Source organism: Pelmatolapia mariae, linkage group LG4, assembly GCF_036321145.2.
Source record: "Pelmatolapia mariae isolate MD_Pm_ZW linkage group LG4, Pm_UMD_F_2, whole genome shotgun sequence".
NCBI classification, from domain to species: Eukaryota; Metazoa; Chordata; class Actinopteri; order Cichliformes; family Cichlidae; genus Pelmatolapia; species Pelmatolapia mariae.
This window is the reverse complement of record NC_086230.1, coordinates 34,273,296-34,288,824: the sequence shown is the minus strand read 5'-3', so window position 1 is coordinate 34,288,824 and position 15,529 is coordinate 34,273,296. Positions and strand designations below refer to the sequence as shown.

General features: G+C 44.6%; 1 protein-coding gene across 3 annotated transcripts in view; it reads right to left on the bottom strand.

Moving 5' to 3' along the window:
- Nucleotides 1-15,529, bottom strand: part of taok2a (TAO kinase 2a) — a 30,807-nt gene that overhangs the window by 5,142 nt on the left and 10,136 nt on the right. Inside the window, exons 3-19 of one of the 3 annotated variants that reach the window (XM_063472525.1) lie at nucleotides 8,887-8,958; nucleotides 8,565-8,666; nucleotides 8,026-8,071; nucleotides 7,835-7,931; nucleotides 7,600-7,713; nucleotides 7,027-7,118; nucleotides 6,861-6,954; nucleotides 6,680-6,761; nucleotides 6,406-6,576; nucleotides 5,894-6,103; nucleotides 5,679-5,807; nucleotides 4,043-4,279; nucleotides 3,700-3,828; nucleotides 3,104-3,307; nucleotides 2,782-3,021; nucleotides 1,393-1,770; nucleotides 53-235 (exon numbers count right to left, since the gene is read on the bottom strand). In XM_063472525.1, coding sequence (XP_063328595.1) covers nucleotides 53-235; nucleotides 1,393-1,770; nucleotides 2,782-3,021; nucleotides 3,104-3,307; nucleotides 3,700-3,828; nucleotides 4,043-4,279; nucleotides 5,679-5,807; nucleotides 5,894-6,103; nucleotides 6,406-6,576; nucleotides 6,680-6,761; nucleotides 6,861-6,954; nucleotides 7,027-7,118; nucleotides 7,600-7,713; nucleotides 7,835-7,931; nucleotides 8,026-8,071; nucleotides 8,565-8,666; nucleotides 8,887-8,958 — 2,580 coding nt within the window. The remainder of the gene's footprint in view (nucleotides 1-52; nucleotides 236-1,392; nucleotides 1,771-2,781; nucleotides 3,022-3,103; nucleotides 3,308-3,699; nucleotides 3,829-4,042; nucleotides 4,280-5,678; nucleotides 5,808-5,893; nucleotides 6,104-6,405; nucleotides 6,577-6,679; nucleotides 6,762-6,860; nucleotides 6,955-7,026; nucleotides 7,119-7,599; nucleotides 7,714-7,834; nucleotides 7,932-8,025; nucleotides 8,072-8,564; nucleotides 8,667-8,886; nucleotides 8,959-15,529) is intronic. The other 2 variants (XM_063472526.1, XM_063472527.1) reach the window with 2 other exon arrangements.

Below are 15,529 nucleotides of genomic sequence, written 5' to 3'. Positions count from 1 at the left end.
GCGGCCCGCACGCTTTCACAAGCTTCGACTGTCAGAGTGAAGTCGGCCTCACCCTCTGCTCCAGCAGCGCCCGGCGGATCGACACCCTCTGCTCCAGGTCCTTCACCTCGCGCTCGTGCTGCGTGTCCGTGTGGATCTTGATCTTGCTCTGGTAGGCGTTCAGCAGCTCGAGCTCCTGCTGCAGCTGCATGCGGAGGACCTGATACTCGGCCTCCTGCGTCTCATCCAGCCGCAGCTGTGGGATCAAAACAGAGCCTCGCTATCAGCAACAAAGTCAACCAGGTGAAAAAGAACAAGTGTTTGTGCTGCATGTGTGCGCGTGTGTTTCTTTTATTTCTATGGTTTTTAATTTTAGAAAATAAAAATAATTCAGCTGAAAACTACAGACAGGAAATGACTCTTCATCCTGAAGACAAAGGTTTCAGTCGATCTGACACAAAATTCAGCCGCTTTCAACTGTAAGTATCAGCTGATGTCCACATGTGAGTCACATGTATCGGTGCACACAGACCAAAAAACTTTAGTCACCTCTGTTAAAAATAAAAATAAAAATTAGGCCAAAATCAAAGGTGTATAAAACTTTTATGATGAGATAATGAGCTTGTTAATAAAATCAAACATATTAAATCATGAGTTCAGCCCTGAAATATTAGTTAATGCCTTCATGTTTACATATATTAATAAACATGCCATATTTGAACTTCTCTAATCTAAAGCTGCTCTGACTTGAGATATTTTTGGCTGAAAGAAATTAAATTTAAAATCAGCAGTTTTTAATCGGTCATTTGGATAATTTAGGAATATGTAAAGTGAATAACATTCGTTCAGGATTTCATAAACATGGTCATTTCTCCTCAGTCGGTTTATTTCCTTTAAACCGAGCTGAGCTGCAGCGCTCACGGCTCTGTACTACGAAGCAAGTTCAACATATCCAGGATATTTTACTCCAATCTGGCGTCCTTTAAATCTGGCAATCAAGCTGGGTCACCCAGCTTTAACAGTCCAGCTGTGAGCACGTTCACATGGGAGAGGCGGGGTTTGCAGCACGTGACCAATCAGAAACATGGACAGCTGATCGTTCAAAGGAAGATCAAAAGGGGAAAAAATCAGGTGGTTAAACAGAGTCAAGGTAAGAGCTGCTGCAGAGGGAGCAGAGGGAACGCGGGGGGGGGGGGGGGGGCTCTGCAGGAAGGTGGAAGAGCCGCTGTATTAGTAAAGCTCATCTGAAGCATGGCGATGACAGCTCTGTCACTGTGTGATTTCACACTGATCTCGGACCTCAAACTCCCTAAAGCAGGTTAGAGCTGCAGCTCAAGTTGCCATGGCGATGTAAGAAGAGAAAAGCCTCTGTGTATACCCAGGCTGATAAGCCAGGGTTCATCCTGAAGTTACCTGGATAAGCCCAAATCCTGCCTTGTAGTACAGGCCTCTGGTTCTAAGGTGCAGGTTTTCAGGTGTGCAGGTGCTGAAGTGTGGGAGGTTGTCAGGTGTGCGGGGTTTCAGGTGTGGGTGGTTGTCAGGTGTGCAGGTGCACGGAGGTTTCCTTGCCTTACTCACAGCCTGAGAGGACAGCATTTCGTTGATGGAGTGGTCGTACTGCTCGGCCAGGATGGCCAGCTTACGTGTTTGCTCCTCTTTGAGGCGTTTGAGGACGGCCTTGTGGTCGGACTTTGGAGTGCTCTCCAGCAGGTGGTTCCTCAGAGCTTTGTACTGACGGGTCTGGATCTTGCAGGTCTCCTGGAACTGACGCTTGACCTGCAGCTCTTTGGACTGAAACAGAAGGAAACGTGTTGAGTGTCCACGGGTAAGAAGCAGCAGTTAAATGTCAGACACGTAGCGCAAAGACAATCCCCACACTGGTTCATGTAATCTGCTTTTACACAAATAAAAACATTACGAGTTCTTCTGAACAGTAAAGAGGTCAAAGTTCTTTAAAGTATCTGCCACATTCTTCCCCTTTCCCCCCCCCCAAGTTCTGCTGATATTGGAAAACTTATGTAGTTTGACACATTCATGGGATAGCTCAGTGGGTAGAGTGGTCGCCCCATGATCAGAAGGTCTGGGTTCAAATCCTGCTACCCTGAGGTACCCCTGAGCAAGGTACCATCCCTAAACACTGCTTTTATAAACTGCAGGAAAAACAGAAATAAATATTATTGTTGTCAATTCGCAAAAAAACAGCATCACAATTAAGCCTCCCATAAACTATACAGAAAGGCACAAAGTCAAACAGGACTTTCAACAGCACCAGTAAACCTTTGAAAGGCCCTGTAGGGAAAAAATTACATTTCCCATGAAAAGTGACGTCCCTTCCGATCGTCGCAGGTAATGCGACAGGTCGCGCTGACGTACGAAGTGCCACGAACAGCTGATCGGATCGGCAAAGTGCGTTTCTGGATTATAATGTTTTTATTGTTGCAAGTGCTTTTTACACAATTTTTGCAAAAAACCATTTGTGGAAGGAAACGGCGACCTGGGACAAGCTGAATGCATGTTATGAATGCAACTACAACTCCTCCAGTTTCACATGCAAAAAAAAATTATTGCACTAGCTTCTGTGGTTGCATTTCTACTGGGATTTAAAAATAGTAACGGAAATCAGAGCGTGCCCGCTCCGATGGACTTCAAAGGCTTTTAAGAAACATGGCAAACCCGCGTGGGACACGTTCAGGACGTCGTGGCTGAACTGTTACTGCACACGTAAAACATCTGCACCACTTGTGCTTCAGGGATCTTTCTCCAGGACAGCCTGGAGGTGGTGCTGTAATCCTCCTGAGGTACCTTGAGACTCTTGGGCTGCTGCCGGACCTCCATGGCGTGCTTCTGCCGAAGCTCCTGCTCACGCCGCTTGTTGTACTCCATCTGATTGGTCAGCTCGGTCTGGTGCTGCGTTCGGATCAGCTCGGCCCGGGTGCGCTGCATCGTGCCCAGCTGCCTGAACTCGAGCTCCTGGGTGGACTCGTGGTGCCGCAGCAGCATGGCGCACTCCAGGTCCTTCTGGGTCTGCTTCTTATTCAGCTCCTAAAGGACGGAGAAAAGCAGGAATCACAACGAATCACGGCCGGAGAGAGCAGAGCAAAAACAAACGCAGCTGCTGTCCCACCTCTCTGAGCAGGTCCTGCTCCAGGTTGTGGCGAGCCAGCAGCATCTTCCTCTTGTACTGGCGGCACTGCAGCTCGTAGTACTGCCGCTGGCGCCGCAGCAGGCTGGCCTCCTCCTCCGCCTGCATCTGCTGCAGACACTCCTTCTGACGGACCAGCCACTCCTGCTTCTCTCGCTTCGGAGTCGACTGGTTCTCGCTCAGCTCCTGTTCAGAGTTCAAGTCAGGTCAGTGCTGTGATCTCTTTATTTCATCACCAGAGTCAGCTCATTTATGTCAGTATCACAGATCGCTTCTGCTGCTTTATTCTGAAAATCCAGATGCAGTCAGACGCCAGCTGTAACTGGGCTGCGCTGCCTTTTATTTTACATATTTTACTTATTATTAATCAACTCTATTTAAACACCCAAACAGCTTCATGTTTCAGCTCCTACAGGAATTTCTCCGTTTGTGTGACAGATCCTGTTTGGTTTTTCTGTTTCACAGAAACCTTTAAATTACAGCCTGTCGGCACATACGGCTCCTTTAAGAGCAGCTACGTTTGGTTCACCCTGCAGGGCACGCGCAGCTGCGCTGACTGTGGATGAACTCGCTCCGACCTCTTTCAGCTGCTCCTTGCGCTGGCGGTACTGGCGTTTCTGTGAGTCCAGTAAACTGGTGAGTTCCTTCTTCTGCTGGCCCAGGATGTGCTGCTGGAACTTCTTCTCCTCCGTCAGAGCAGCTTTCGTCTGCACGGGCACACAAACAGGATCCTTACATTAAGAAATGAACCCCAAACTCACATTAAGACAGAAAAAACTTTTAATTTATGATCTATGAAATGATGCAAAAACTTAATTTAAGGAATTCCTGTTAAAAACACTGAAACCTGTTTTTGCTTTTGGATTTTGAATTCATCAAATAAAAATACTCTACAAAAGATTATCATAGTAAAAACTGCACCTCCTTCTCCAGGATGGCCTGGTGCTTCTTGGCCAGCTTGTCGGCCTCTGTGGAGAACGTGTTCCTCTGGTTCTCCAGCTCTTTGTCCAGCTTCAGCTGATGCTCGTCCATCTCCGCTTTCAGCTTGTTTTCCAGGCTCATCAGCTGCTTTTGGTGCTGCCGCCTCATGCGCTTGTAGCCGGACATCTGCTCACGCAGCGCCGAGCCCTGCTCGTGTTCCTGGATCTGACGGGTCACCTGGAGGAAGGCGGGCAGAGGGACATGACAGTGGTGAGGTTCAAGGACTCAGCAGGTCGGCTCGAGTATCAAAAAACCGATCATTTTTAAGACTTTCTTGATTAATTCACATGATTATTCACAACTTCACAAACGTGATGCACGTGTGAAGACATGAGCCTGTTTTTACTGAGAACTTTAAATACTGTTAAAGACTAACAGGGAAGAAAGGTGGAGGTGGTGGAGACAAAAAGCTGCCTGTTAATCCATCGCTCTGCCTGCATCTCTGAGTGCAGACGGTGGCAAAAAGACCGGTCACTACTAGGGATGGGTACCGGTATCCGTTCTGACATGAACGGTAGTAACCAGACCAAAAAGCAGCGCACATTTCGGTGCTTTTTTTTTCCTGAGATGTCATACACTTTGGATTCCACCTAATCGTTTTACCTTTCCAAGGATAGTAGGCGGGCCCAGGTACGTACGTTCTTTTAAAGCAGAGCTACAGATTAAAAATGCCCAAGGCAAAGCGGTCAAAAGTCTGGCTGTACTTCACAGCAAAAGATGCAAACTCAGCAGCCTGCAACAAGTGCTTTAAGCTGATACTGTGATACTGTCAAAGGAGGTAACACCTCGAATCTGATGAAACACCTGGCGACGCATAGCGTTTTTTTTTAAAGCCGAGAAATGCACCGTATTTGATAGCTTGCTGCGAGACCTCACACCGAGCACATCTACTGCGGGTGTGGTGCCTGTTATCGGACCCGGAGTTAGCAACATCCCCCAAAAACCCGAAGAGGAGAGTCCTGGCCCCGAGCCCTGTCAGTGTAGCAGAAATGATGAGGATGATGATGGCAGCAGCAGCCGTTCTTCTCTGCGTGAGTAGCTTAATGTTGTTCGTGTGTAATTTACGTTGAGTAGGCTAAACACGTTATTACATTAATGCATGTAAGGTGAACTAGCAAACACTGTCGTAGTTATATGCGGCTGTTTGATGGCCGATGCAGATACTCCCTTCACTCTGGCCAAAAAGGCTAAAATGACCAAAGAAAAAGTGGAAAACAGCTAAACATGAGAGGTTTTTGGACAAAGTTTGTGTTTTTTCCATTGTTTAAGCACTGCTTCCAGCCAGGAGTGATACCATATATGCCCTATAGCTGCAGAAAAGGCTAACATTGTTATCTTTTTACAAAAAATAGCTAAAAATTAGAGGTTTTTGGACAAAGTTTGTGTTTTCCATTCTTTAAGCACTGGTTCAAGCACCGTTTAAGCACCGGCACCGTTTCAAAAGTACCGGTAAATGATACCCATCCGTAGTCACTACTGTCTGTGGACAAACTCCAGCCTGAGGTCATTTTACTCCACTACAGCTCCCTTCATAGAAATCTGTAGAACCTCCATCTCTATCTGTGACGGATCTTACCAAAGAGGCCGTGCGGATGGTGGCAAAGTGGTCACGGTTTCGATAGAAGGCTCGCCGGCGTCCAGCTGAAGGAGCCTGAGGCTGATCCATCTCTGGCTGGTACGGGTCATCGTAGATGTTGTCCTGACCCTGAGGAGGAGGAGGAGGGAGAATCAGGATGGTGAATCCAGAGGAGGCGAGCTGGATGTCAGGTGAGCTTTAAGCCAAGCACTTACCGTGGGTCGGTGGATGATGGAGCTGTTGGAGGTGACCGTGTGCTCGCCCTCCTGCATCATGGCCATCTCGTTGCTGCTGTCGTCGGAGGCGTCGGCGAGGCTGTTGACCGAGCTGCTCTGAGAGCTGGCTGAGATGGACATACTGGGAACAGACTGGGAGCTCTCCATGCTGTTAACGGTGCCCGTCTGCAGCAGGTACGGCTCCACCTCCTGAAACACACAAAACAAAATCTGTCTTCTTTCACACATGAATCCTCAACAGGAGTCTCTCCCAGCCCGATCACATGACAAGACCTAAAACTGAAACGGAGAGGGCGACAGCTCAGACGGCCCGCCTTCGGCTTTCTCACTATTTTTGTGCACTTTCCTACAAACACAGTCAAGTTTCCAGTAACACTCCAACATTCCAGCTTAAAGCCAGTCAGAGAAAAATGTTCTGAGGTTAGTTTCCTCCTTTTTCGGTATTTCAAGCCAAGAAAACACAGATCTCCTGATCTGTGCTCCTTCCTCACCTCCTCCTCCTCGCCTCCCTCGGTGACGGGGCCGTTCTGTTGGGTTTCCTGGAACAGGATCTTCTTCATCTTGCGGTACTGCAGGTTGTCGAGCTCCCTCACTGCGTCCTTGGTGCGTGCGATCAGGTCCATGACGACAGTCAGCGGGCGCTCGTGGCATAAGAAGCGATGCTGCGGGAGGAGGGATAGAAATGACAGGTGAACACACAGCAGGGCAGGTTTAAAAAAAAACAAAACAAACATGATAAAACTGTCCTGGATCAATAACGCTCACATTGAGAAGCACGTCCGAGGTAGGCCGGTCCTGGGGAATCTTCTGTAGGCAAGAGTCGACAAAACTGCGGAAGGAATCGGACCTAAAACAAAAACACAACATCAGTTCACTGCAGTGTCTCCGAAGTGGACAGAGGGATACACGGCGCCACAGGTCACAGGAAAACATGAAGGCTGCTCACCAGTGATTGGACTGCAGGACGGGGCTTTCATTCTGAGCGATGTGGTATAAGGCACTCATAGCATTCATGTTGAACAGGGGGGGTTTCCTCTCCGCTGCAGAAGAACGACAGTTAGCATCACAGAGCCCCAGGCTCACACTTTAAGAGCACAGACAGCAGCTCATACCCAGCTCTATGCAGGTGATGCCCAGGGACCAGACGTCCACCTTCCCGTCGTACTGGCCCTCGTCCATGGCCAAGATCACCTCCGGAGCCATCCTGGAGAAGACAGAGAGAACGGGCTGAGTCATCCGCTGGTGCGCCGCACAACGTGCAAAATGTGTTTCAGCGAAATAACAAAAAAAGCTGCACTACGAGAAAAAAAACTCAGATATTGTCCACTTATTTTATTATTTAGAAGTTAAAACTGAACATCTGCAAACTAATAAAGCTACACTGAAACGATCAAACAAACTGTTTAATCAACAGCTGGTAAAAGTAAAATCTCAGAGGGCAGCGCTGATGATGCTGAAGACTCCTGAATACGACCTTTCAGCTAATATAAGGCTAATTTTGCTGTTGAAAAGAGATTTTGAACATATCCTCGGTACAAATTCAAGAAGCTTTCAAATGTAAACGAAGGAGATCTCATCTGTGGTCCGGTCCTATTCACGCTCTGATTGGTCGTTGGTGTTGTCTGTTCAAAACATGGACTGAACGAGCTCCATCGACTTCATTTTGGTTCTGGATAAACGCTCACCAGTATGGCGTCCCCACAAAGGAGTTGGCCGGAGACACGATGGAGGCGGAGCCAAAGTCCCCCAGTTTGACCTGACCCGGCTCCGTCAGCAGGATGTTTCCTGCCTTCACGTCCCTGCAGGAGAGAGGAGAGTGTGACCCCTGCTGGCGGTGGGCTCTAACTGCATCTACGCCACACGCCTGTGTGTTTGCAGGTCTTGTTGGTTTAAAGGAGCTGACGGACAAACAGATCTTACCTGTGAATCATATTGTGAGAGTGAAGATATGCCAACCCCTGCAGTGCACCGTGGGTAATAGCAGCTATTTCTACTTCCTGGAGTGGCTTTTTGTGAACTGCAAGGAGAAAGAAGAGTTTATTAATCAGAAAAAACAGAAACACAAGAAGAACGAATAAAAACGGGTGAAGTGTGTGCAGCACTGCACGAACCTTCAAGGAGGTCTGAGGCCGAGCCGAGGCAATACTCCATCACCAGCTGAGGAGGAAACAACAGCGATTACACATCATCAGTGAAGGAGCTCACACAGCCGACCTAACATGATGAACTCCTCCACCTCTATGTGTCACAGCTCGGCTGAGACCGCTTCAACCAACAGAAACATCTGCATTTCAATGTTTTTCCACTGGGAGGTGATGTCACTGAATAACAGTTCAGTTACTAAACACTTATTCCTAATAAAATGACATTTTTTCCCCCTATAATAACCAACAGGAGACAGACTATGGGCAATTTAGAGTTACCACTTAACCTAACCCCAATAATTGCATGTTTTTGGACTGTGGGAAGAAGCCGTTGTACCTGGAGAGAACACACACAATCATTGGGAGAGCATGCAAACTCTACAAAGACCCCGGCCTGATAGAGGAATGAACTCAGGACCTTCTTGCTGTGATTCAACAATGCTAACCACTGTGCTGGCCCTAGGTTAAAACACCTCCCCGTTAACCACACGCTATACAGGACGTACCCATGCCGTGTGCTCCTTCAGGTAGCAGCCCAGGTACTCGATGGTGTTGGGGTGGCGAAGCTTCTGCAGGAACTTCACCTCTTTGATGATGTCCTGCCATTTCTGCACAGCAACAGAAAAACACTCAGCTCTTCTTTCTAAAGTGTCTCACAGCACATTTTAAATGTAAAGACGTTCGAAAGAACTTAAATCTGTAAAATAATTTTTCTGGCACACAAAATCACAAAATTAGCTGCTTAACATCAGTGCGACTGTTTCCTATCAGAGCACGAGCAGACGGGGGTAGGCAGATCTTCAAATCTACGATCGTTGCGCTCGTTACCTCGTTGGTCTGCTTGCCGCTGTACGACATCTTTTTGATGGCCACCACTTCATTGTTGCGCACATCTCGGGCCTGTTGGACGACACAAACACAATTTATCAGCCCTCAGTACATTTCAGTTCTCCTGTTTCAGGAATCGAACACGCGACCTGCAAGCCTGCCCTCACAGGCATGCAACCACCGAGACGGTGCTGATGAGGAGCCAGTTCTTACTGTCGAACTGCACCAGAGGGTGGAGTAATCTCTGTGGGAGAAAAGTAATGGCTCGGGCCCAGGAACGTTACGCTGCTGTGGTGACAGGTAGTTGGCATGGCGCCGCGCTTGACTTTGATGGAAATGAGTGGAACCGGTTTTCGATTGGGGACTGCGTCAGGGTGTGTGAGCGACCGGTTTGTCACCTGCCTCTGACGAACCGCCGGCGAAATTATTTCATAGATTTATTTAAAAATGTTTCTAATGAACAACATTTAAAGAGAGAAAAATATTTTTATATATTTTTTTTTATTATATATATATATATATATATATATATATATATATATATATATATATATATATATATATATATATATATATATATACATATATATATATACATACACACACATATACATACACATACATACACACACACACACACACACACACACACACACACACATATATACACACATACACACACACACACACACACACACACACACCTCATACTTAATCATGAATGAATTACAATCAAGCTGAACCAGTGAACAGAGAAAGATTTCTCTCAGACGGTTGGATAATAAAAGGTTTCAATCCGACCTCCTGACCTTACTGTGAAAGGATCAGCTTCTTATTCCAGTCTTTAGACTCATCCAGCATGCTGCCGTTCTCTGGAAGGAGGTGGAGACTGCAGTAAGTAAACTGTGCCCACTTCATGGTTATTTTTAAAGTAATGTTTGGTTTAGGAGACAATAGAGTAAGCTTTCTTCCTCTTCCTGCTTATTTAAGACTGTTGTATTTATGCTTCTAGGTAACTGTGTCATGTTTTGATTTCACCTCTGACAGAATCCATCAGAACAGAAAAGGAAAGTGTTTTCTTTGTACTCGTCTTCGTTTGCATTTAAAACTGGTGTGGAAACGTGATCTGGTGCACAGGAAATGCACTCTCTGGAGAAACTGGGTTCGTCTAATCCGCAGTCCTGATTACAAATGTTCCTTCGCTTCTCGTCTGCTTTGTGTTTAGGAAAAATCAGCTTACTGTGAAAGCCGACAGTAACCGGGTCACGCGTGTGTAAATGACACGACTCGCTTTGTTACAGGATTTTCTTTTAGAATAACATTTTAAAGACACGAGGGGAAAAAAAAAAAATAGAGGTTTACTTCTGTAACCGAGTCTGCTCCACCCCATCCGTCACCGTAATCTCACGTGTAGGACTTTGCTCCATTTACTTGGCACAATTAGTCTGTTGGAAAAACGTTTCTTTACATCAGTTTTCCTTTCCTCTTTTTCCCCTCGGACTCGGCGTGCAGGTTAATTTTAGGACCACTCGGTGGAGCCAAACGATCGACAAGCCCTGCTCGGTGAGGCGAGAACAGAGCTGGATACAATGATCCATTAGTCATCCAAACTACACGATTTATTTTTGAATCACATACTCGATGTTCTCACAGCTGTTCAAAGTGTTGGATCCTGAGTCCTGAGAGAGGATGCTGCTTACAGGCGCCAGATGAAGTCATTCTGCATTCTCACGGTACTGATAAGACCCTGTGATGCAACAGCATCACCTCTGCTGTCAAGAATACCTGAAATGAGCATTAAAATACACAAACTAACATCCTTAGAGTCCCAATACAGCAGCATTGCATGATTTACTGTTCATAATAATTTTCCTTTATCTTATACTGAGCCTTGGAGCAGCCTATCAGTTCACCCTCCGACACAAACAGGAGGTTTAAATAGCAGCAGAGATCTCAGTCATGTCATCATCAGTGGAAGCCAAAATCCTAACAGATAGAATTGTGACCCAATGGGGGAAAATGTGTGACGCAGCACATAAAAAGCCGGACAAACACCCCAAAACAGCCAAGCAACGATCAAACCAACAATAACTGTTAGTTATTGTCACCGTCTGCTAACATCTCTCTCAACTACAGCTGAAAAATGTTGTTTATCGAACGATTTCTGATCCATAACCTGCAAATAAACAGCCTGCCATTCCACGGCCAGCAAACGTCTCAGCAGGTTTTTCATGAACAAACAAAAATAAACGTTTTCACCGTTAGCTGTGGCGATAACGCTGCATAGTCGAGCAACAGTTTCGGACAAAGTGCAGCTTTTAATTAATTATCGTTCCTTAATATACTGCTAATAGTAGGGCTGGGTATCGTCACTGATTTCTAGAATCGATTCAATTCACGATTCGAATCGGGAAAATTTTGCCTCTGTCAGAAATATTATAATTCAGATCATGCATCAGTACATTTCCATATTTTCATATCTATAAAAAGAAAGCTCACACTTGCGAGACTTTATCAAAAGTGTGAGCATCACAGCAGATGCGTTTGTGTCAAAGTAACTGAGGATAAAACACAGAAAAACATGAAGGAGATTTTCCTGGCCTGGGATTTTATAACAGATAACCTTAAAAATATTCTGCAGTAGATCAAAAACAAAAGAAAGTCATTAATCAACACATGAACATTACCTGATGCTGCTGAAGTGAAGCAGAGCAAAGTTACAGAGGTTTTATTAGAGACACAGCCAACGTTCCCTCTAAGCTGCGCGCGTGCGCAATTGCGCACTGCTGGCACGGTCTCTGCGCACAGAAAATCTGCGTTGCGCACAGAAAAAATCTAACCTCAATTAAAATTAAAACTTTAACAATTCTGTTCTGCAGTGTTAGTCAGTAAGTGACTGGCTGCTCCCGTATGGGATTAGAACGATGCCACCTTATCCCATAGTCCAGCCAATGATGCGATTCACATTCGTATATATGCAGCTAATCAACGTGGTTGACAGGCTATGACAGCGTCCTTATGTCCCGACACCGGCGTTTTAGCTAGCAAAGCGGCGTGGCTGATGTGGAGTGAAGCCACGTTAATGACAACGTGTACAACCATTGGAGATGTGAGCAGGACAGACGGAACAAATGACGGAAAAAGTGTGGACTTTATACCAGTTTTAAATTGTGTTGATCGGCCACGTAAAACGGGAGTTATGATAAAAATATCTGCAATGTTTGGTTTTCTTCCTGAATACTATCGTTGTTTATATTTACTGCAGGAAGAAACGGTAAAAACGGCGTTTTATAAGGAAAACGCTCGAAAGCCTGTGAGCAAAAACAACACCAAAAAAACCCCGCCCTTTCCTATTGGTGGAAAAATGTACCATGTGGACCAATCAAAAAATGATATGGCAACATGGCATTTATTGTTTAGGAAGGGGGAAGTTTTAGGAGTGACGGCGTGTTTTGAGATGTGAGAGATTTGCCACTTTAGCACAAATCTTGTGTAGTTAGTGTGTAGTTAGTGTGTAGTGTAGTCAATAGTTTTGTTGTGTGAGTCAGAACAATGAGGCGACTGCTGAATGTTACAGGTGTTACAGGAGTGATACATCTCCTGTTGTCAGGCCTGCAGGTATCAGGCTGTTGTTCTCCTTTATCTCATAGTGGACAGAAATTATTTTTTGGAGTGGCACAAATAATTTGTGTGGCATCAAATTTGATGCAGAACAGCTGATTGTTCTGTAAATAGTTTGAAATGTTTATTTAAAAACACCTTGGCTGCATTTTTAGGTAAACAGCTGCAAAAAACTTTGTTGTTTGCATAACTCAGTAACTTTTTTGAAGAAGTAACTATATAATTAATTGCCCAACATTGGTCATTATATCCTGTATTTTGCAGACAGAGAGTTACCGGACTCTCTCCCAGACCACAGACTCAGACTCATAATACAAGTCAGAGCTTTATAAAAAAAGAAAAAAAAAAGAAAGTTGTGTTTTCAAAATTGGAGTTCAAGTTATTTTTCCTTCCAATAGTGTTAACATACTACACAGGTCATCAACAAGATTTTTTTTAAAATTTTCATTGTAAGTGGGCTAAAGCAGTTAATTAAAAGTAGTCTAACATAAATGTAAATGCTGTAATTTGATTACTTTAATAAACCATGTAACTTGGATGGATTCGATGCTGGCGTGACCACAGTGCACACGTCTGCTGTTGCTCACAGTGGTCCAAGGGACCGCTCAGTGTGTTCGCTCAGACACATGAAAAAATTAGAGGGAACATTGGACACAGCTGAGCGTTTTGCAATTTTGCATAATTTTAAAAAGTTTAAATTTGTTCAGTATTGAACAGCAGAAATGAGGCTCTCTTTTCAAAACAGCAAAAGTCAGAGTGAATTCATGACGAGGTTTATGTGAAGGGTAGTTTGGATCTTCTTTTGCTGCTGGTTCAGTCAATATTGTTTGGACAAGATAAAACCTGCAGCTTCAGAATCAGCGCAAAAAGGGCGGAAACACAAAGCGCGGACCCGCCAACGGATCAGAATCAGCGAGCTGTCGGCTTTCAGCCCCGACCGTGTCCGTGCCGTCGGGTGAGAAAGGCGACATCTCACTGATTCTGATGCGTCGGCGCTTTGTGTTCACGTCTTTGTGCAGAATCCGTGTTCCTGCTCTCATTTACTGTTTTAGCTGTTTGGTGGTTGTTGAAATTTTGTGAGGTTTAACCTGAGATTCTGGCGTTTCAGGCAAAATAAATTTATATTTAAAAATCGATTCAGGATTTTAATGAATCGATTTTACGTTATTCAAGCTAGAATCAATTTTAATCGATAAATCGATAATCAAAACCCACCCCTAGCTAATAGTCGGTTTTTTTTTAATCAATATCAAGTTTTCACAAAACCTTTAATTTACGGTTATTATTTATTTCACTGCTTAGAAATTGTGACTACTAATTAGAAGCTCTTAGTTCCCATCTCCCTCAGTTTAAGCCAGCTTTCTTTTGATTGGCAGCTCTTCATAAGCTGAAGGTCTGAACAGTGAGTGGGCGGGTCTTCTGTGCCTGGGATGGTCACATATAGGGGTTCAACTTTGACCTCACACAGACCCAAAAGAATTAAAAAAAAACAAAAAACAAAAAACAAAAACAAAACAAACAAAAAAAACAGCTTGAGGGTCACCTCTCAGGGGTTACTGTACACGCACCGCCCTCGCTACTTCAACAGAACATCCACCGCTGGAACAGGAGACACGACAGGAAACGCAGACACTTGAAGCTGTTGTGAGCGACAGTTTTAGAGACGCTGAGGGGCGCAGCGTGTGAAACGTTCTTTTTTATCTGATGCAAATTGCTGCGCAGCGTCTATTTCTGCAGCTCTTCTCTAATGGCCTTTCAAGGCTCCTCTGAAACTCAGACATGCAGTGTGGAGGTGTGAGTCTACCACTCAGCCTCAAGAATATTTTACAGGTGAAATGAGATGCAGAGCCGCGGCGCACACACTCGTCATGTTCCCACTGTTTTCTAATAAGCTGGGGGACATTTTCAGATTCACACTCTTTATTAATGACAGATAAGAGTGATTTTAAAGAGAAACCCACACAGATCCACACGGTGGACAGCTCGGTCCTCAGCGAGTACATCCAAGAGAGACACTCAGACAACAATCCAAACTATTTGATTTGGTTTAAGATAATCCCAGCGTGCAGAACACTGTGCTGCTGTATGTCTGCACCTATACAAACGTGCAGATGCAAGCTGCTCTGGTCCCACACTTCTAAACTGGTTTACACCCATCAGTCACCGACTGCTGGAAAAACGTGATGATTCTCCGTCTAGCCGCAGAGCTTCCTTGTACTAAGAATAGCTTCAAGAACATTTTCTAAGAATTTCCCCTTAAAGTCAGAAGTAAATCCCAGCAGAGATAAAACTTTTTCATAAAACATGCTCAGCCTTTAAAAGAGCTTTGAAGGTGAAGTGTTTGAAGCAGAGAGGAGCAGTTAAGAGGTTTAGGAGTTTCTTAAGGACAGGAGGACATGGTGGAACGTAGAGCTGGGCGATATAAGATTTTTTCATATCACGATATGTTTTTTTCATTTCAGGCGATAACGATATATATCACGATATAAGCCAAATAACTATATTTGTAAGATTTAAATGTGCCGTTGCTCACAAGTAAAATGTGAAATAATCAGCAGCTTGTTTTGATTTAAATATTTATTTCCCATAATAAGTTCAACAGGGTAGATGTACTTAAGGAACATGAGACTTCAGTTTCAGATAAATAAAGGTAAATATTGCAAACTACACAAAAGGCAGCCGCTAAAGCGTTTAAGTTTCAAAATAGAACAAACAAAACAGACTACTAAATTGTCAATTCCACTTAGAAACAAAATATTAATTCTAACAATAAATCTTAGTTTGTTTTACAGAAGAACAGACAAAATTGACTAACTTTTGTCAATATCAAATAAATTGAGAACTAAAAGGAAATTCTCAATCTCTCCTTGTTGTATAGCTTAGCTTTTCAAACAGTTTTAACAGTGACTTTAGTCTGACAAAAGCCGAATGACGAATTAACGCTTTCAGTCAGAGATTGAGCATGCACCGGTTTATTGTATTTCCAGACTTGCTTTCGGCACAATTTACAGTGCGCGCTACT